At 33.8% G+C, this 23,855-nt stretch overlaps 1 protein-coding gene across 14 annotated transcripts in view; it reads right to left on the reverse strand.

Annotated features, from left to right (window-relative positions):
- LOC111518254 (polycystin-1-like protein 2) overlaps positions 1 to 23,855 on the reverse strand; it is a 60,524-nt gene that overhangs the window by 27,395 nt on the left and 9,274 nt on the right. For 8 of the 14 annotated variants that reach the window (XM_074175588.1, XM_074175583.1, XM_074175589.1 and 5 more), the window contains exons 5-12: positions 23,288 to 23,501; positions 23,090 to 23,237; positions 17,553 to 17,785; positions 14,881 to 15,054; positions 11,038 to 11,162; positions 9,540 to 9,776; positions 5,145 to 5,347; positions 2,030 to 2,201 (exon numbers count right to left, since the gene is read on the reverse strand). In XM_074175588.1, the coding sequence (XP_074031689.1) occupies positions 2,030 to 2,201; positions 5,145 to 5,347; positions 9,540 to 9,776; positions 11,038 to 11,162; positions 14,881 to 15,054; positions 17,553 to 17,785; positions 23,090 to 23,237; positions 23,288 to 23,501 (1,506 nt within the window). The other 6 variants (XM_074175584.1, XM_074175587.1, XM_074175591.1 and 3 more) reach the window with 6 other exon arrangements.

A 23,855-nucleotide genomic window follows, 5' to 3' on the forward strand; every position in this document is an offset into this window, starting at 1 on the left:
AATTATCTGAAGATTTCTAGTATCAAATCAAATATTGAATTACAGTCAATTTATTGGAGTGGTTATGAACTATACAGCAATTTACTGAATAAGTTGAAAATTTTCAGCAACCTTAGATTCAAAATTGTTTTGAATAATAACTATATTATATGAAAGTAGCTGTTTTAGGAGGGATTTTTTCCAGTTTGTGTCTGAAGTTACTTCTCTGCATCTATGTATAGAGTTACTTCTTTTGAAATTAATCACTTCCTTCCTTTCTTTGAAAGATTCCCACATTTTTTTGTATCAAGATGAAGTAATAAAGCCAAAAACTTCATTTCCCAAAAATCAATTCCTCCTAGGAATATAACCCCTTTGGCTGGGATTTATTCAATTTAGCCAATGAATGTCATTACGATGTCATCGATGACATAAATGGATCAAATTCATTCCGTGACATGAAGTCGTAATTTATGAATGATTTGTGTGTTTTTTTCATAATGTTATCCAGATTCGTACTGAAGAGCACTAACGCAAGTGCCTTACGGCGAAACATCGATGTCTACCAGCGAGGATGACTGTGTTCCGTGTAAGTGTAAGTGTTTAGTATGTGGTGTAGGAATCCTGTGAATGACATCCGATTCAATTCCATAACGAATGTTTGGAATACAAACTGAGCAGAGAAAAGTGTTTTTTTCATAATTCAGGGTTCATATAAAAGTGTTCGAAAGAATTTTTTTTTCGAGTAATTCAATGTTTATATGAAAGTAGCTGTTTCAGGAGGGGTTTTTTTTTTCCAGTTTGTGTATGAGAAATACTTCTTTGCATGATCTACACATCTATGTGTAGAGTTACTTCTTTTAAAATTGATTACTTTCTTCGTGTCTTATTCGTTTCTTATTCAAGTTTTCCCAAGGAAAACCGCATAGACATTTGGGAAAACTTGAACATCCATAAATTCAACAGTCATAAATCACTTATCGAGGAACAAGTACAATTCAAAACGCAACCAGACCTCACATTCAATATATTAAACAAAACCATACACATTCCTAGAGAAGATCTAACACAAAGCAGAGTACCTGAGGTAGTACAAATACAGGCAAATTTACCTAAAGTACCTGAAATACCTGAGTTAAGACGCTCTGACCGTATAAAGAGGCAGACGACAGGATAACAAGTTCAGTTTGAGGAGGGCCAAGAGGATGACAGTACTACCAACTGTCGAAAGCGCTCGCAGATAATCAATAGAAGATATAAAGCTTCAAATCCTTTTTGTAAAATTTAATATTGATATATTGTGAATGTCCGCCGTTATAAAACGGCGGACATTCACAACATGAACTGAGTTCCATCTCCAACAATGGCGTCCGCGTACCTTTTTTGTGAACGGTCGTTATCGGCACGTCCGCCCACCACCATGTCAGAAACGAAATTGCAAATTTAAAGTTCATTTCTTTAGAATATCTACTGTTATGAATAGGTTATATTGATATCAACAAATATTTCAGACAATATTTTGAACTTTTGATAAGATACTGAGTAAATACCTTTATCCCATGCATTTTATATTTGTTGAATGGTATCTATTTTCTTAAAAGAACCAAAAAAATCAAAATAGATTTTCTGTATTTTCCAAGGGTTGAAAAAGTTTCTTCGATTACAATTTTTTGAAAAGGTAACTCAAAACACAATGTTTTTTATTTGGTATTTGTAGCAATTCACGAGTAGTGTTTTCGGATCAATAGCTAGTAATTTTGATATGTTAATTCACGTGATATTTTTGATATTCCAGGTACCTATTGCAGTGAAGGATATCGACCATATCATTGTATATTGAAGGATTTGTTTGTGAATCTGAGTCAGTTTACTTGAGAGTGGTTAAATAAACTGAAACCGGTCGTAATAAATAAAAATCTTTATAGAAATTAGACAATAGTTATTTTTACCTTACCTATATTTATTATAAATTTCTACAAAATGAATAGGTCATCAATTGAACAAGAAAGTATTCAATATTTTCATTATGGAATTTAATTGAAGGTCTTACCTTCGTCAACATTTTCGAGATATTTTGATCATCGACGTAATCAGGATAATCTTCTGTAATCACCGGAAAATCGACCAAAACGAAAGGAGTAGTAGTCTCTACGAAAGTGTCTTGTACTTGAAGAATTTCAGGATTTTCACCCTCAAGTGCTCGAGAACATCCAGAGAACATCCTATAAAATAAATGTGAGACATGACATTTGAGTGATATACCTACAAGGTAAACCTTTAGTTCTAATTTGGGATAGATACGGATAATAATAATATATCTGTTGAGCAAATCACGATTTGGAAACAGCTGCCTGGGGACGTTGTAAGAAGTTTTGTTCAGATAGCTGAGATGTATAGTGAAGCGAATCCTAAGTTTTTCATCTCGGTCACGAAGGTAAGTATTTCATTTTCGATGTGGACTTGGAAAGGGTTTCAGTTATTGCTTTATTTTTTGGCAACGACCAAAATGCTAATAGAACATCAATTTTATTTAACGAACAAAACCCTGGTAAACACCTAAACAGAAATCACGTTCTGAATTTGGTCACAAAATTCAGGGAGACAGGTTCGGTTTTGAATAAGAAAAGATATGTTCAGAGAAGGGTAATGAATGACGATAACGCGATTGGAATGATTAGTCAAGTCATCGCCAATCCCAGGTTAAGTACCAGAGGTTTAACAGTCCTAAAACAGTTTTTTGAACTTTTCTGTATCATTAGCATTCAAGGAAATCAGCAGATTGTATTCGTTGTGTAGGTAAGTTTTTAGTATGATTCACTTTTTTATCAGAAGCATAAAATATCCACGTGAAAAGGCAACTTTCATAAGGAGGTGCCACTCAATTCACCTAAAATGTAAGGGTGGTAACCAACCCCATCCCCCGAAAAAATGTCCTCGTAATAAACAGATAATTATTACTTTTTTACGAAATCTTATGGATCCGTATTAGCAGGTTGTCATAAAAAGCAAAAATTTATTTTTTTTATGAAAGTTCTGAACGTAAATTGTACCTTGAAAATAATTTGATTTATTTTAAAAAGAGTTGAACTCAATAAAAATACCTTTAAATCTTCAAATTATCTCGAAAACTAATCGTTACAAAAATTTTCTTTTAACAGAGATGTAAAGGTATTCGAAAGACCTTTAAAGCAAAGTGCCACTCGACCTACTTTCCCCATCTAAATAAGGGTCATCGGACGCACCCCTCCGAGGGGGTGCGTACTACAACAAATCTGATTAGTCTAAGAGGTGTCCCCCTATGATTAGAAATCGATGAGTCCGAGCATTTTTTAAAATCTTACTTTTCATATTCAAAAACGGTTCTGTTAAATTTTCGTTGTTACACACTGTATATTGAGAAGAGCATAGGTCCAATCACAGTTCCCTGTATATGACCATTAGATATTTTCAATGGATCATGCATCTTTCTGCAGTCTGTTATAAAAACTTAAAAACATTTCACTATGGAATTTATAAAACATAGAAATTTACATGATCATCAAAGAAGACAGGTCAATAATCTGTTAACAAAAAATCTCAATTCTGTATTTTCTGGAAAATCTCTATTTTAAAAAGAAATAATTGTATATAATGAATTACTAAATGACGTTTAACCATTTTCCAACAAAATTATTAATTTATATAATTATATTTCTTTGCTATCAATTATACCATTTCCGAAATAGCTCAAATTGAAGTTATATATTTATGTATAATTATTTCTTGTATAAATAATTTCCTTACAAATCAAATGTATTTTTTTAGGAATAAATTGATAAATGAATAATAATTTGAAGTTTCAAGGTGAAAATGTGAAATGAGGCCATTAATTCGTTCCAATATAATTACTTGTATATTCTTTCATAATGATCGCATTAAATATAATGAACATATCAATAATACACCTAATAAAAATGAAACTGTCACTGAAAATGAAATATCCAAAGTGGAATCATGAAAAAATTGTGTATTTAACATCATTCATTTACGACAAAGTCAAAATATATGTGGAGAAAGACGGTGAAGAAGTCAATTCTTAAAAACCCTAAACTATTTTTCCAGAACTTTGTAGAACTAAAATCTGTGTTAAAAGAACTGCTGTTTAATGTTGGCTGTGTCTACTTTCAGACATTTATAGTTTTTTGGAAATAAATTAATGAATGAATAATAATTTGAAGTTTTGATGTAGAAATGTGAAGTGAGGCCATTAATTCGTTCCAATATTATTACTTGTATATTCTTTCATAATGATCGCATTAAATATAATGAACATATCAATAATACACCTAATAAAAATGAAACCGTCACTGAAAATGAAATATCCAAAGTGGAATCATGAAAAAATTGTGTATTTAACATCATTCATTTACGACAAAGTCAAAATATATGTGGAGAAAGACGGTGAAGAAGTCAATTCTTAAAAACCCTAAACTATTTTTCCAGAACTTTGTAGAACTAAAATCTGTGTTAAAAGAACTGCTGTTTAATGTTGGCTGTGTCTACTTTCAGACATTTATAGTTTTTTGGAAATAAATTAATAAATGAATAATAATTTGAAGTTTTAATGTAAAAATGTGAAATGAGGCCATTACTTCGTTCCAATGTAATTACTTGTATATTCTTTCAAAATGATCGCATTAAATATAATAAACATACCTGTAATACACGTAATGAAAATGAAACTGTTACTGAAAATAAAATATCCAAAGTAAAATCATGAAAAAATTGTATATTTAGCATGATTCATTTACGACAAAGTCAAAATATTTGTGGAGAAAGATGGTGAATAAATTAATTCTTGAAAACCACAGACTATTTTCCCAGAACTTTGTAGAACTGAAATCTGTGTTGAAAGAACTGCTGTTTATTATTGGCTGTGTCTACTTTCAGACGAATATGGTTTTTTCCATCTCAAATATTTGCCCTATTTTTTGTCTGTATGAAGTACTACATTATCACTCCACGGAATAATGAAAGTTAATGATGCCGGCATATACTTGGATCGAAGATTATTTTGATTAATCCTCCCAGATGAATAGATAACTTCTCTGAGATGAATATATGAAAATGAATAGATAAATCCTCCAAGAAATAGCAATAATGATATCGATATCAACAAAACTCACCGTACTGCCTTTTCAATGTCATCAGCTATCATGCCGACATATTTCTCATCCTTCACGTGTCCTAGATATTTGTTGGATCCGAACTGGCACACATCTGTGATTGCTTCGGAAGTCCAAGGATCGGACTTTGATTCATATTGTTTTGCTATTTTGCTTGTAACGGCAGCCACTTGTTTTGCCACTTCTTTATTATCCAACGGCAACTGAAGCCAAAAACAGGATTTTGTCAACTGGTGACACACAATTGCAGATATTCTGAGAAATATTTTTCCTGTGTGGAAATCGAATTACCATATATTTTTTTGTCGATTTACGTGAAACTGTTGATTAGGCTGAATCAGAGGCAACCTCATTGAATTGTTTCGAAATAATTTCTTTTGTAAAAAACCGTAGAATTGATAATAGAAAGTTTCCACCAAAATGCAGCTTGTGGAGTAGGTACCTCAAGGATAATAATAATAATAATAATAATAATAATGAAGTATTTAGCCACTGAGGTACAATATATACATATGGTATGTCAACAGGTACTATTTATACTAAACATATACATTTAAAATACAGCAAGTATGTAAGATATAACGTTTAAAATCTCAATGAGAGTTTGTTAGTATACTAAACAAAATAAAACTCAGCTGAAGTTGCCATCCAGATACTCTTGTACATTATAAAAACATTTTTCAATAAAAAATTCCTTAGTACTTTTATAAAAAATATTGTCTGATTTGGAGTTTTTTAAAAAGTTGGGTAGTTTATTATAAAACGTAATAGCACTATACTGGGGAGAGTTTTTAAATTTAGATGTGGAGTGGGCTGGTATTCTCAATAAGCTACCATGCCGCGTGTTATGATAGCGAAATAGATTGCCAATAGACCTTGTTGGTCAACACAGTTTTTCATTTGCTTGATCGCAAAATATGCTTCATTTAGTTTTTTACAGACACTATCGATGTGTTGATCCCAACTTAATGTTTCATCCAAAATTATTCCTAAAAATTTAACTTCGTTTGCTGCATTGATATTGATATTATCGCACTGAGGTAATTCACCTACTTCTATTATAAAATCTCATCGATACCGACTTTGAGGTATTCAGAACTAGACGATTACGATCACACCAGCTTGTGAACTGGTCTATAATCAGTCTAACTCTTGTTAGCAAATCATCTGTAGTAGGTCCAGCGACTGTAATGGTGGTGTCGTCAGCGAACATAGTTGAATAGCAATCACTCATATATTCTGACAGATCATTGACAAAAATTAAAAACAATAGGGGACCAAGAACAGAGCCTTGGGGAACCCCCAATCTAACCTCGCGTTCATTAGACATTGAATTTATTTGCTTTACAATTATGCTACGACCACTCAAGTAAGACTTAAACCATAGTACTATGTTATTAGGCAAACCAAGCACACTTAATTTGGTCAACACAAAATTAGTTGATACCGTGTCAAATGCTTTTGACAGGTCAAAAAACACACTGATAATAAAATCATTTTTATCAAGTTTTTCATAAATATGACTGAGAAAACAATAGCTAGCTGTTTCAATAGAATGATTTTTCCTAAAACCGTGTTGGCAGTTTGATAGCAGGGTATTACTTTCCAGATAGCTGATAATTCTGCTAGCCACTAATTTCTCATATAGTTTGGAAAGTTCACAAAGCAAAGAAATTTGCCTGTAGTTATCTATTTCGTCTCTACTACCTTTTTTAAACAACGGTAAAATTAGAGCTTTTTTGAATTCATCAGGGAAATATCCTTGGATGAATGATTGATTGAAAAGATAAGTGAGTGAGTCGATTATAGCATCTATTATGCTATTTTTCCTTCTGTTTGACTTTTTATATATTTCACCAAATGACTTCATTTGGTAAAGAAAGGTTGTGGTTTTCTATTTCTCCATATTTATACAAATAAAAAGTGGGAATCTTCAAAAAATAGGAGGAAAGCAACAAATTTAGAAACAAACTGGAAGAAAAAGCCTTTTCGAAACAACTTGTTTCATAGAAACATTGAATTATACAAAAAACTACTTTTTCTTGTACTCTAAACACTCTTTATGGAATTGAATCAGATATCATCCATAGGATTGCTACACAATACAATACATGGAAGAGGTAAAATATCACATGCATGGAACACTATCAATCTCAACGGTCCATGCCTTATAGCGTCTTCACCATCAATCTGGATAACATTAAAAGATGAAGCACTAAATTCATTCATTGAATTATTGAATTAAATTAAATTTTTGTAATTTCTTTCTCCTTTTTCGAATTTCCTCCTCCAGCCTTATGTGTGAAAGCCAAATTCCTATGTCAAGGATTCGAAAGACTTCGTTTGCAAAATGAGGAACTCAACTCTAGAGTTGATGGCTATTTTAGTCAGCTTCCTTGTTTACCAATGTCCCATTGATAAACTCTCTGAGGGGGCTAGCCTACTTGTTTTCGAATGATATCGTCGGACTATTCAGAGCATGTCTCACAGGGAGTTACTTTCGATAGAGGGGAACCTTCTATGAGCAACTAGATGGCGTGGCGATGGGCGTGGTGATAGCCAATTACCTCATGGAACGTTTTGAAGAGAAAGCAATCAACACTTTTGAATTAAAACCGATCTTGTGGCTACGTTACGTGGATGACACTTTCGTAATCTGGAAACATGGAAGGTACGCTCTGAACCTTTTCCTGGACCCATGCATTAAGTTCCCCATGGAGAAGGAACAGAAGCAGCGTATAGCAATACTAGATGTAGTAATCGAACGATGCGGCGCTTGGGAAACTCACAAAGTGTTCGAAAACTCAGACACACGGATATGTACTTGAACGCATAATTGAACCAACATCCTAGTTAACGGAACGAGCTTGAAGAATATGTGGAACACAGCATCCAGAGAAAGAACTAAAACATCTTCAAATGACTTCGAGATCAAAAGATAATAGTGTACTCGAGATCAACAAAGCCATGAAATTGAAGAGTTCTGCGACTCAAACGGGGATAAGGCTTAATGGTTGCACGTGCGTATCTACCTTATATCCTTAGGGTTACAGAGAGAACTGGAACACTGTTGGAACACGGTTTTCAAACCCAACAAGGAGATATAACAAAGCTTCAGGTTACTTGAAGACAAAAGGGATCTACAATCGGCAGCAGGGGTTTATCGCATATCGTGCATTTCTGGTTCACATCAAAAGATTTATGGAAACAAGTCTGATGGAGCATGAGAGGAACTGCAGACTAGGCCAAACGGACAAGTCAGCGGTGACAGAACATGCACTTAGTAAAGGAAATCACAGGATTCTGTTTGAAAACACGAAACTCATTGCCGCCGACCAGGGATACCATAGCCAAATGGTACGGGAGGCAATAGAGATCCACGAACACACGGATAATCTCAACATAAGAGAAGAAGCTATGAACCTCAATCGAATATGGAATCCCATTTCAAGAAGTTCAAGAATAGTAAAGAGCATGCCTTCAGTTAGAAAAGGGTCAACAATTTACCAAATCCAGTTACAGTTATTATCACACCAGGTTACCTGAATCAACACAAACACACTTTACGTAATTTACCTTGGTTAGGTACAGGTATTAGCATTCGAAACTACCTGAGAAATAAACATAAATACGCGTTAGGCAACCGCAATATCCAGTCATCGGAGATAATAACTCAGGATGTATAAACCCTTGAAGGAGCTAACTACTCGCGCTAGCGAAACGTCAGGAAAAGAACTACGGCCTTCAAAACAGGAAAACAAGTACACCAAAATCTGGAAAACTTCCAAACACAGAAAAGAAGCAATAACTTAAAAAAAAGTCCTCACGATGATATGTAGATCATGCAAATGAGTAACTTTGCTACACAATATAATATATGAAAGAGGTAAAATTTCACTTACATGGAACACTGTCATTCTCACTGGAGGACATCCAAAAGGTATAGTTTAAGACATCTAAACTATACCCCTACCATTTTGGACTTGATTTGATTATGATATAAATACTGAATATGTTTCATTTTGTTATGACGAAATGAAAAATGAAATGAAGAACGATCCGGAGAAATTGCTCAATCAAGTTCATCAATGGAAACAACAATATTGATTTATTCTATGATGTTCGACATCGACTAAGTAGTTACAACAAAATTTTCAAGTTTCGAATCATCTCTCCCAACGTAACCATACAGTAAGTTCTGGTAAATGCCTGCCGGAAACAACTACCTCCCCGGCTTATACCACGATGGACATTATGTCCGACAGGCATGTATGCAAGTAGTAGATGTTTCTCGTTCATCCAGCGACAGAACTACACTGAAATTGATCAAGTATATCACCTACAGACCGGTGGGTTCAGCAGTACTACGTGGTAGTTGTATTTGCCTATACTCACTTTTCTCAATATATCCAAAGTTTTTAGATGATACTCTTTTAGAACATTTAGGGTAACATTTGGCAATTTGGGCAATTCGTCAGTCAACATGTTAAGGGTTTGTAAAAGTTGATGTGTTCTATTAGATGAAAGAAGGTTGAATACGGACAAATCCTGGGCTGCATTGAAATATTTTCCTTCTATATACTCTGCATTTGGTTTTCCATCTGGTTGTGATTGACCAGGTAATTTTATCACCTGTAAATTCCAATAAAAATATAATAATAATCGATGAATTTCATTAGTTCGGACTTCCATTGTCTGATATTATATAAAATGATTTGAAATCCCTGAAACAACTAGAAAAAAGAATTGAAAATGAAAAGCTGAAAATAACAATTATATCAAGCGAAAAAACCTGAAATGAAATGATAGTGAAATAAAATACAAGTGAAATTAGAACAATTGAACAAAAAAAAGTTGAGAAATTCCAAGCCAAGTTACTTCACACGATGTTTCGATTGTTAGTATCCACGATCGTTTTCGGGTTATGACCGGACTAATTTCTCCGAGAGATGACTATTTATGGGTCATTCGGGTACTTTCACTTATCCCCGCTTTCCTTTTTCCGTTTCACCGGTTTAGTGGGAGATGACCGTTTGGCGGAAGTTGGTGATTTTTCGCTTGATTATGGGTTTCCATATGTTGCGTATCTCTACGCTAGCTTGGCTGAATACATTGTTGGACAACATGTATGCCGCTTCTTTGAATTTTCTCCTAAACCAATGTTCTTTCCTGTGTTTGATCTCAGCTTGGGACCACTCGATGTTGTGTTGATGGATCCAAACATGGTCTGCTATTCCTGATTTGCTGGTTTTCCCTCGCTATGCGAACATTCAATTGCTTCTTAGTTTCACCGATATAGGATTTTCCGCACTCACAATGTATCCGGTGAATGCACTTCTTGGAACCGCAGTCCGCGTTCGGTCGCCTGGTTTTCGTGAGGATCTGAAGCAGGTTCTAATGTTGTACTTGGCCCTAATTCTTCTTATCCTTTCCGATAATCCTCTGATGTAGAGAAGTGCAAGCGCTGGTTGTGACGGCTTCTCTTCCTTGCGAGGATCCTGCTGTCTTCCAGCCAAAGTCTGTACCACCATCGCTTTGGAGTAGCCATTCCGTTGAAGCCATACTAGCTGAATGACTAGAGTCGCTGTTCTAAAGATAATATTTTAAATTCGTGTCGTAGATCCAAAGACCTTGTTGAGTTATAGTTTGACCACTTGTGATATCGATCAAGAATAAAAACCCCAGGAATATGTTCTGAATTTTCTCTAGTTCTCTCATATAGGTTATTTGGTACTCCACACACCGAATAATGGAAACAAACTCCAATTTCAGTCTTTCCAACAAAAAATAAAGTAATTTAATAATATCTATATTAGAGTATGAAGAAGTTTGTCTGATTACCAGATTTCTTCTACAATTTTACTGATTGTAAAAAACAAAGGAAATTTCTCACCTCTGCGAATACTGTTACTGAATCTGTGAAGTGATACTCGTCAATTATTTCGATTCTGATATCTGAATTTTCGTTCAAGTGAAAGGGCATGTCATACAGTGAAGTTCCTGTGGTGAGTAGAAATTCTGAAAAATAACATGATTAGAAACACATGCTCTTCTTCAAGACATACCTTTTGACATCACTGGGTGTGTTAGATACATTTTATTTTCAAAGAAATCTCACGAAACAGGGGCCGACAAATTTGATAATGGTGAAAGCGATTTAAAACTTTTTCTTCTTCTCTAATGCGAAATCGAGGTCTTGCTGAAATATTGAATGGCCTTCTTCATATTATTGAGTCAATAACCGTTTACAAAAAGTTCAACCTTTGAATTTATCGGATATTATCAATTATGAGGTGCTTTCAGATGTCATACCAACCAGTGGTAGAACGAACATACGCAGAATCGATGATTTCGACATTTAGAAAATGATAAAAGAATATTCTGCAATATGAAAAAATTCTCCAGATATATAACTCTCTATTGATAATGGGATGCTATTAGATAGATAGATATAGATAGATATATTTATTCGTGTATACAATAAAAACATGTCTACATTTGTCATTAAACACAAAACAAAACAAATGCTATAAAAAAAACAAAAAAATATAAAAAAATAAATAAAAAATCAATACTCACACACACATGCACTTCTATGAAGCAAAAATTCTTCCACAGAATAGAAACAATGATAAACTAAATATTTGGGGAATTTCACTAGTTCGGACTTCCATTGTCTACTATATAAAATGATTTGAAATCCCTGAAACAAGTAAAAAAGAATAATTAAAAAAGAATAGTTGGAAATAACAATTATATTAAGCAACAATAAACCTGAAATGAAATGATAGTGAAATAACCTACAAGTAAAAATATAATAATTGAATCAATAAAAATTAAAGGAATGAAAAAAGAAAATAATAAAAAAATAAAAAAGTGTAGAGATTCCAAGTTACGTTAGTTCACGACGTTTCGATTGTTGGTATCTACAATCGTCTTCGGGTGATCAGGAATCAGTCCAGTCATCACCCGAAGACGATTGTAGATACCAACAATCGAAACGTCGTGAACTAAGGTGACTTGGAATCTCTACACTTTTTTATTTTTTTATTATTTTCTTTTTTCATTCCTTTAATTTTTATTTATCCAATTATTATATTTTTACTTGTAGGTTATTTCACTATCATTTCATTTCAGGATTATTGTTGCTTAATATAATTGTTATTTTCAACTATTCTTTTTTAATTATTCTTTTTTACTTGTTTCAGGGATTTCAAATCATTTTATATAGTAGACAATGGAAGTCCGAACTAGTGAAATTCATCACGAAACATTGTCAATCACCTTCAAACAAACGTTAAATATTTGGGCATTTGATTTTTAAATGTTTTTAAAGTAATGAAATTTTTATGTTTTTGTGGAAGGGCGTTAAACATTTTAAAACCTAAATACAAATAAGAATTATGAGATTTGGTTAGTCTGAAGAGTGGAAGACGCAGATCACTACCACCTCTGGTACTGTACCTATGTACATGGCAGTTTGAGGTTACCTCATTCGCCAAAATTTTGCTCCCAACATAAAGGAGGCACTCCAATATATAACAATAAGGTAGCAGCATGATGTTAAATTTTTTAAAAAGGGGCTTACAATAAGCGTCATACTCACTAGAAGAAATTATTCTAATGACTTTGTTTGTGCTATGAATATTTGATTGGCATGAGTCGCACTTCCCCAAATAATCAAACCATAAGTCATTATACCGTGGAATATAGCAAAGTACGCTATTTTCAAATAATCAAAGGACAGCTGATATTTCAATTGACGCAACGCATAAGAAGCTTTGGCCAGACGTTATGCCAGATCCCGAATGTGAAATGAAAAATTTAGTTGAGAGTTTATATGGAGGCCCAAGAGTTTAACTCTATCCTCAGATTTTTCCGCATGGTTCAAACTGAGATGCTGCGTTTTACTTTCATTTAAGAAAAGTAAATTACATCGAAACCAAACTTTAGCTTTCTGTTCTGAATAATTAAGGGTCAGTAAAGCACTGTTCTTATTTAAATTTTTCACAACGAGTGTGGAGTCATCTGCATAAAAAATGGAAGACACATCAGAGTTGATACTCATACATAAATCATTGAAATATATAATAAATAGCAAGGGTCCTAAAACGGAGCCCTGTGGGACACCAAACATAACTGGGTACTCAGCAGATCTCCGAGCGGAGACACTCACAAAATACTTTCGTTCCTCCAAATATGACAAAAAGAGCTTCAAAGCCACGCCTCTAACCCCATATCTTGTGCTGCGATGTCCTTAATTATTAGTTTTATAGCAGTGGCATGCAATCCATAAAAGTCAGCAGCTTTTGAATTTTTCAAGTTGGTGACAATTCTCAGAATTTCCATATCATCAGTGGGATGCAACCAAAAGGTTGAAGTATTGAGAGGAATTTTCATAATTAAAATTTCAAGATGACTGTGATTGAAGTCTGTTATAGTTTTCATCGAATTATCTACATAGTCATTAAAAAAGCTGGCAAAATCGTCAGGTAATATGTTATTCTTGTTGACATTATTGTTTTTTCCGCGCTGTTTATTAATTATTTGCCAGGAAGCCCTCTGTCTATTATCAGAATCCGATATTATTTTGTCATTTAAGAAGATTTTGGTTTTATCAATGAGTATTCTATATTCCTTCTTTAGTTTATTGAGAAGTGCAAAATTATCCTTATTATTGCTGCTAGTAACGTATGTCGGATAGATCGGTAGTATATAATTCAACTTATGATTTTTGCTCCAAACTATACATTGGTCGAATGGGGAGAACTTTTTTGCAAAGAATAAACGAACATAGAAGTTTTGTGGAATGTGAAGTCAACATTTGCAAACTATCTTCTGGCAAAGATATATGAGTGACCATTAAAAAACTAGGTTTGTTGAGTTATGCAGTGTAACAAATTAGTGACTTGATCGTTTCCGAAAGTGATATGAAATGGATTTTATGTTAAATATGATAATATATGTTTTTCCATTAATCAGGTGTCGCAGCCCTACAAACGACCAAAATGGCTTATTGAAGAAAGACGCGGGACGTTCAGAATGAAAACGTGTAGACAGTCAGAAAAAAAATAGGTTGTTCAGATACTTTCCGATTGAGTAGAAATGACACAGAAAATACTACACGGAAATTGACAGACACATTTCGAAATGATCGATATAATCGATATAACAATTTTTGGTTTGTTTTTGATTGTTAATTCCTGGGGAACTTCATTTCCAGTTATTGCACTCAGAAAATATAGAAAAATGTTGAACGAAAGTCATTGTTTGTGAAGGAAAGTCAGTTTTTCATCGAAGAAGTTGAGAAATAAATAATCAACCAAGGAAGAACTGCATATATATTTAAATTTTTTGTGCATTTCTGAAGACGGATGCAGATTTTGACCTCCCAAACGTTAAGATAAGTATTGTATTATTTCTTATTATTTTCTTTGATAGGCAACATTATTGAATACGACAGGTTACTAATAAAAAGAACATTCAATTTGTGAAAAATACAGATTTTACGAAGTAACTTATCGGGGTGAACTAAAAAGTTTGCTTTTTCTACACTTGTATAAAGTTTTCCATTTTGATTATCACATTTTTCAAATTGCGGAAGGTAAAAATATTCAAAAAAGTCGATGAAAAAATGGAAAAATGTATCTTGGAAATTTAATACATCGACAATGAGACATCAACAGAAGTAATTGGGTCTTTTTTTCAGAAGCATTCACTTCAATAGTTACTTTACCTACGTCATCAGATACAAGATAAATTTTGTACGTGTAACTCCCTGGTTCCTGACCGCAGATAACATGGAAATCAGTTACCAAGGCTGTGCCAATGTCGGGATTCAACTGACAATATCTCAATTTTGGACCTTTGTGGGTTAGTAGATCTACAAAGACCCCATCTGATAGATCTCCTGAAATCATTAAAAATCTCAGTTTACAAAACATGTCTATTGTTCATTCGACCAGTTATTCAATCGATTAAATAATATGCCCGAAGAGAAGTATCATGTACAGGGTGTATCAAACTAGAGAACTGATGACACATCAACGATTTTCAATAAAAATATAAAATACTATCTGCTATCGGTACTACCATCTCAAATCTGAATAATTGTAAAGGAATTCATTATCAAAGTTATTGACTTCCATTGTAATCGGTGAAAAATGGTCCGAAGGATGGAAAAATCATTTTTTGTTTATGAAAACTCAGCACACTGTTTCTTGGGAAATTGAATTAGCAAGTCAGGAAATTTTATTTTCATAAAATTTGACAAATAATTGAATTCATGATATAACCTAATCATGATGTCGGAATGCGCATCTATCTATATATTGAAAATCAAAGGCTAGTTGAGAATATACTAATTCATATTGTGTCAGTTTCATAAGGTGAAACTATTTTTCGAAAAGAAAAAATAATCATATGGTCAATTTTGCCAATTTTTCCTAAAATTTTTGAGAATGTCAGGCATTCAGATTATCTGATTATCCGAAATTCGAAACTAATGTGTTGTTTACTACGGTATAGTACACTACAGTATAGTATACTACAGTATAGTATACTACAGAAGTAAAATTTTCCACCTCAAAAAAGAAGCGGCCTAGAAGAGCACCAGTAACTGATTATCCCGAGTATGAGTATTCCAATATCAGACGCATTATTTACGACTTTCATAAGACGAAAGGGTGTTGTATTATGACAAAAAAGTTCCAACACAAAATTAATGACGTTTTGGGGTTTGTGGCTTTCGAAACATCTCTTCGTAAAATTTCATAGAAAATAGGTTTCAAATGAAGGACTGAAAATAACAGAAAAAGTTTAATAGAGAAAATGGACATTAGGACATTGAGGATCAAGTATTTACAAAAAATCAATTATTTCCGTGGTCAACAGCGACCAATTGTGTTTCTCAATGAAACATACTTCCATAGTGGACTTATATCTTCCAAGAACTGGACGGATGAACCGCAATACTCATTATTATCGTCCATGTAGGAGGTGACATGGGCTTTATACCTAATTGTCGGCTCATATTTGAATCAGACACAACATCAAGAGATTATCAATCAGAAATAAATTCTGAAAATTATGGTGAATGGTTACAAGAAAAGTTAATCCTAAATTTACCTGTGAATTCGGTAGCCGTGACCGATAATGCTCCATAACATCCTACTTAAATTATTCCAGCCCCCACCACAATCTTTAGGAAGGCTGACATGGTAAAGTGGCTGCAGGAAAAAAGCATTATGTTCACCCTTAACATGATCAAACCCGAATTATACGAGTTGATCAAGGTAAATGAAAAGTATCATATTGGATACGAATTTGATGAGGTTCGGCTTGAACACGGACATAAAGTTTTGCGACTTCCACCTTACCATCTGGATTTGAACCCCATTGAACTCATTTGGGCTACTGTCAAAAACAACGTGTCCTAAGAGAATGTAACTTTCAAGTTGAAGGATGTGAGGAAACTGGCAGTGCACGAGTTTGATTAAATCTCTTCCAAGGGGTGACAAAAATGTTGACGATATGTATTAGATATAGAGCGTAAATATTGGGAAAATGAAACATTCAAAGACGTTCGAACAGAAGTAAATCCAGTGATTATTACTGAATAAAAAATGAAAAGAAATTACAATTAAGTCATGTTCCATTTGCTACCCTAATTAAAACTAATTATAGGTACGACATTGGTCGGCAAAGGGCTTATCATAATCCAGTAGTAATTTAGTTGGGAGAGCCTAAACCTGCGCGATCGCTCACCATCAGCCGTGGCGTGTACTGTACTCTGTTTAAAAAATAGGTGCATTTTCATTTTTCTCAAAAAATATTTAATAATTCTTCAATTTTCATTTTGTCCCCTTCAAAGTAGCCCCTCTCAAATATTATACACTTTCGCCACGCAAAATATGAGCTGCAATTCCAATTGCAATCTATTGATTGATTTGAATAAAACGCAAATAGGATGAATGAAAAACAGTAGCCCATATCTAAAACTTCAATTTCGATAATAACAAAAATAATTTTTAATTTCGTAGCAAACTCGAATGACTCAATTTCACGACTTAAAAAAATTGATTCAGTTACTCCATTAAAAAAAAATGAGTAAAAGTGAAGCTAGACAAGAGTTTGAAGCTGGAAAACCATATCATTATATTCCACCAGAACAACTTTATTGAATATTTTTCTGTTTTCTGAAATTTAAGAGTGTCTCACTCGTGGATCAATTTCTAATTTTTGATCAACTGAAGGAAAACATTTTTTGTTTAAATTCGATATACAATATCTGTGTTTCTAATGATGCAGAACTTACAGCATTGATATTCACCGTATTTCTCGAACATATACCCCATTGCTCCTCTGATTCTTAGATTTCTGGGCGTTGGTAGAAAAAAAAATTCTTACCTTTCAGTTTGTATCCGACTTTATACTTTTTATCTGGTTCTAACACATCCGCCTTGATGGTGAATTGTTTGCCTTCTCTTCCAGAAGTGTTTGTCTTATAATCAAAGTCCGGAATATCAACTGTCCAGAAGAATGTTGCATTTTCGTTCATTCGTTCGCAATTAGCTTCACACATGGCCTCGAAAACGATTTTTTTCTCTACGTCACATATCGGTCTGCAGTTTTCCAAGAAACTGAAATATCACGGGCTGTTAATTATACTTCGAAATTCAACTAACTCTAAGTTAAGACATTTTCAAGGGCCCTTTGATACGCTGTTTGGAACCTGTCGTGTAGTAATAAATAATATTACTGGAGTTTTATCCCAACACCAAACCGTTATTTTCAACACCTCGACACTTGTTTCGATCACCAAGTGATCATCTTCAAAAGGAAGATTTAATCTTCTACTTGAAGATGATCACTTGGTGATCGGAACACGTATAGAGGTGTTAAAAATAACGGTTCAGGTTCAGTGTTGGGATGAAAATCCAGCAATATTGTCTTCTGAATTAACAAAGGTTATCGATATTATTCAATTTAAAGTTCCAAACTTATTCATGCGATTATTCAACAAGATATTTGGAAAAAGTTACGGTGTTTGATAATAATAATGATCTTTATAAATGCCAACCACTCACACACACACACACACATTTTGTTTTATATTTCGTTTTCGAACTCTCTGGAAGATCATTAAATATGTTGACGCTCCAATGTAATACTGATTTCTTTCCAAATTTTGAGTAATATGATTTAACTAGTAGTTGTTTTGTTTGTTTTGTATTATAATAATGAATGGTAATTATTCAATTGTAATTCAAATTCAAATATTTGTGATTTTTTCAAACAAAATGAATGAAACAACAATGTTTCAGTTGATGAACGGAATGAATATCTAATAGATCAGGTGGTATATATAAATTTGATGTAGGTTCAAAATATGAGATTAGATTAGATTAGATTTTTTATTGGTCAAGTTATTACACCTCATTGCTATAACAAGTCAATAATTTATAAAATAAATGTAAATTACAATTAAAATTACTGAAAAGGAGTAGGTAGTTCATGAAAATTGTATATGATAGAAGCACAAAATAAAGTAAATAAATATATAAATGTTGGGTAATATAAAAATGTAAAAATAAAGATACATGGATATAGTACCTACATTGACGATAATCACTCTGTAAAGCTGAAGTCAAACACATCATATTAAGTAAGCATTCTCTGAGAGATGTTTTTTCAGTTTCCGTTTGAAATTAGCGAGGGTTGCATTTTTCATTGATTGGGGCAGTGCGTTGTACAATGATATGTATGAGTTACATCTCCTTGTTATTTCTAGTCTTTGGTTTGGTGCTCTAATTCCTAGTATTAAACGAATCCTTGTTACCGTTTGTAGTGAACTTTTGTAAATTTTCTTGAATGTGTATCAAATTGCAGTATATTACACATGATGGCAGAGTTGATATATTGAACTAAATGAACCAATCTTTACAGCTCTCCATTTGATCTATTCCAGCTTAAGCTCTGATTGCTCTTTTTTGAATTTTAAATATTCTCGAGATATGAACAGATGTGCCCCAGTTTATCAATCCATAAATTAAAGAACTATGAAACATTGCATGATAAGCGGTATGGGCAGCTTCATTACCGACTTTATTTTTTATCTGCCTGATTGCATGATATATTTTTTGCTAGTTTGTCAATATGGGGTTTCTAAGTTAACTTTGAATCAATGGTAATACCAAGACATTTCACATTATTTGAGAGATTATGGGACAGCGAGAACATAACTGTTTGTGTGTTGTTTTTATTCACACATAGGCTATTTACATTAAACCAGTCTGTAGCTTCTTGAATAACTCGCTTTCCTAATTCTGATGACTCTTCAATATTTTTTTGCGAATGGCGAAGGAAGTGTCATAGGCGAATAGATTTGTGAACATTGTCATTGAATTTGGCAGGTCATTGATATAAATCAAGAAAAGTAGTGGCCCAAGCGCACTACCTTGTGGAACACCATTGCAATTTTTGCAATTACTGGAAATAGTGCAATTGGTATGTAGTTTGAAGGAAGATTGATATCACCACTTTCAAAGACCGGAATTATCTTTGCAATTTTAAGTTTTGATGGAAGTACACCAGATTTCAGAATCAAGTTGACAATACATGTAATTGGTCGTAGTAGCGCAGATAGATTTTTCTTGTACATAACCACTGAGTGATTGTTAATATCAAGCGAGCCCAAGTTTTTTAGGGATTTGATGACTTCATTCACCTCTGCAGTATCAGTTTGATAGAAATGCATCGAGTTATCAGCATTGCATGGAACTTGGTGGAGATAGTTTGTGAATGAATTATTGGGTGTGCTCATGTCATTATTCATATCCAGAGCTACATTTATAAAAAAGTCATTGAACTGCTCTGATGTAGGACAAGAAGAGCTATTCGTGTGAGGAAGCTATTGTATACGGAAACAAGTGTCGCGGTTTTTGTAAAACCCTTTATAGTGAAAATCATACAATAAACTGTATTAATTAGTTTCAATTTTATTTCATTTTGTAATCTCCTCAGTGAATTTATCATTAATAAATTAGCCGCTCCCCAAATTTGAATTAAATATTGTAGATTCGAATATACCAAACAGAAATATATACATTTAAGATATTTCAAAGGAATGAAATTTCTTACCCTGAATAATATTCCTAAAATGGGTGCGATTATTTTTTGAATATGAGTATTCCTTTCCAACAGAGGCTTTTATCACTATACAGTCTTAAATATTTTGGTATTTTGACAATAATTGATAATTTGTTGTTGAAAGCCAAAATTTCTTCGTTCATTATTTTGCTCTTGGTTATCGCCATTGAAGAAGTCTTTCAATTCGAACTCAATTCATGATAATTTAACCAAGAAGTCAAATCATCTAAAAGAACAATTCGTTCAGGTCAGTCTCAACTCCCTACACTGTAGGTCAATGGACTGACATCTATCAGATTACAACTACTCCCCTGGCTAATACCATGAAGGGCTTTGGATTATATCCGACATGTGTCAGTGCAGGATTCTTCACTGAAGTTATTCCTGCATATTCTGTTGGCGATACATCTGCCGCAATAGATTTTCAATTATTGGAACACACTTGCAGACCGGTTTCGGGCTGTTTGGCCACTCGGCAGTCCAAGGTAGTGTATATCATCAACATAAAGTCGATGATTTCCGATAATTGAAAATCAAATTCCTTCAGAGTATCATTCATCGAACTAAGCTGAAGCATACAACAAACAACAGGTTTGTCGTCGCTCCATCTGCCTGTGAACGAGATAACCAACTGCATATACGAAATTTGCCTAATTCCTCGTGTAAGGAAAGGAAACTTTTCACATATGTGGAAAGTAACCAAGAGGTGTTATTATGCATGTTATTTTAAATTGCTTTAGTATCACTATTGATGTTGTGTCATCTGCGTATAACAATAATCAACAATAATTTGAAACAGAATTTATGTAGATAAAAAAACTGAACCCAAAATAGACCCTTGTGGAACTCCGCAAGTGATATTTTTTATTTATATCTCATATGAATGAACTGATATTGATAATCAATCACACATATTCTGAAAACGAATTTCCCAAAAGCAATGGCCCAATACTAGATGAAAATTTGTCTTCGGGTCCCGATATTGACTGCACAGTAAATAAGTGACAAGGAATTTTTCAAAGCTCCCAAAGCCACTAACGAACAAAGTGATAATAATAAATGTTATTGAAGAAACGAAGTAAATAAAATGAAAACATTCCCACATATTTTTTCGTATCAAGATGGAGTAGTGGAAAGCCAAAAACTCTTTTCTCCAAACATATAAACCTATCAAATAGTAGGATTTTATTTCCGATACAAGAAAAAATGGGGCAGTGCTATCTTACCTATCTTAACTACGGTTCGGAAATCTGAGAACACAAAATGAATATTAAGAAGATTGTTGGACGGCTGAGAAGTCTGCTAATTTTCTACTTGAATGTAATGATTAGATAATATAAATCAGTTCCATGCGAAACAGCATGTGGAATTAATAATAACCTTCCAATATGGAAATCCAAAGACGAAGACACCATGAAAAAACTGAAGAAAAGAGGACAAACAACAATTCTTGGAGAGAATCATAGTACTGCTGAATTTAATAATTGGATGGCAATCAAACTACATGTTGAAAATCAATTTATAACGGGATGGCAAAGAATCTGGGATACTACAGATAGAGGAAGATTCACCTATGAGCATATTCCAAAGAATAAATCAAGGTTGAGAAAAGGCACCACAGTTTAAGCAGAAAAGTAACTTCATTCCTGAGCAGCCATGGAAAATTTGGTGTCCACCTATTTGGGACTGGAAAGATACATATTCCAGACTGTTACATGATATGTGAAACAGCAGTTTGGTCAAAGCCCAGACTAACAACCTGCAAGAGGAAATAGTTTCATTTGCGTGCTTTGAAACAGCTCGAAAGCTAGTCATCATAGGATGCATAACTCTAAGATTGTAGATAATTTCGTTGGTCAATTGAAATCCATGATGAAATGTACACACTTTGGACACTCATCAGTGACCTTTGATCCTTTCCGGGATATGTCCTTCTTCGTACCACAAAGAACCGACCAATTGAGTTTGTGGCAATGCTTGGATTCGTTGACAAGAGGAGAAACTTTGGATGGAAATGGAAAACCGACGTGTTCAAAATGCAAGAAAAGGAGAAAATGCACAAAGTTCATATCGATCCACAAGTTTCCCCATATTTTAGTAATACATTTAAAAAGATTCTCTCCAACGGGAATATTTAGGGGCAAATTGAATGATGTCATCGAATTTCCTCTAGAAGAATTGGATATGGACAATTTCGCAGCAGGAAATGTTGCTACTTGTTGTATAATCTATATGCACTTTTGAATCACAGTGGGACTACTAACAGAGGGCATTATACAGCATACTGCAGCACCCATATACTGGCGCGTGACACAAATACAACTATTCACACGTGTCACCAATTTTACCAAAATCGCTTGTGGGTGGAGAAGCATACGTCGTGCTCTTGGATGGAACAAAATCGCATCTTCAAGATAACCGAGGGAAAGTTTCTTTGTGCAATTATTATTTAGTTTTTGTTGAGTTCTTATATGTATATGTACCTGTTTCGTCAATATACTCATTCAAATTTAAAAAAAAAAGTTATCATCGGTTACACAAAGTTTGTGATGTGTAAGAGAAAGAAATTGTTCACAGAAATGAAACGAACCAAAGATGTCACAGACACCATCAGTGATGATGTTTGCCGCAATAGCGGACGAAACGTTGGTACTTTAGGTTCCATCAGACCATGGCCTACCAGCTCGGATTTTATTCTCTTATATCGTACTGAGTATTTAATTATATTTCACTTCATTCTTATTAGCTCAACGCGAACTGTAGATTATAGTGCAACGGAAACTACAAAGTATTACTGCATATTGAAAAGCATCCCTCCTCTTCCTCTCGGTTCAATAATTTGCCTTGTTTTCCACCGGACTGAGTTTTTGTTTCCAACAGATAATCTAAAGTTATATATCAATCCTTCAACAGCATACTCGTCTGGAATGGTTGGAGTGGTACCTGGAATGGAAGTGAAAAATTCAAGAATATTATCAGTGATGATTTTTTACCACTGCCAAGGTTCTGTCTGCATGAGTCAGGCCGGTTCCTTCTTGAAGTGTTACATCTCCATTCGTAGTGTGAAGTTTCAGTATGGTTAGGGGGAACATTTGGATCAATCGAGTCTCTGCTATCGAGTATAAACTCTTCGTCAGTATTCATGGAAACTTTTTCACCATCTACTTTTACTGGTATTGATTGTTCTGGTCTAATCTCGAAAAAACACTTGAACGAGAGATTATATGAAAACAAAATCTTATAGAAAAGTTCAACACTATGTATCTTAGAAATTATGAATTTCCGGACTTATGTTACTCCAGAATACTTCCTTACATTTTTCACCGCAATAACACCCTGTATATACAGTGTGACACACTCAAGATGAAGACATTCCTGCATGATTTTTGATATAGGTGTAGACCTTCAGGGGCTGCTCTTTTCTCAATACTTAGTCCGAGTTATCGCTTAGAACACAGCCATATTCAAGTCCAATTTTTAGTTGATGATTGTTATCGTCCAACCCGTGTTAGGAATCACACGTTAAAAGGTAAGACCTCGTTAATCCTTAGCTCGCACAAG

Source organism: Leptinotarsa decemlineata, unplaced genomic scaffold, assembly GCF_025532065.1.
Source record: "Leptinotarsa decemlineata unplaced genomic scaffold, Ldec_3_MD MMD2_tig00001064_RagTag_RagTag, whole genome shotgun sequence".
Lineage (NCBI taxonomy): Eukaryota > Metazoa > Arthropoda > Insecta > Coleoptera > Chrysomelidae > Leptinotarsa > Leptinotarsa decemlineata.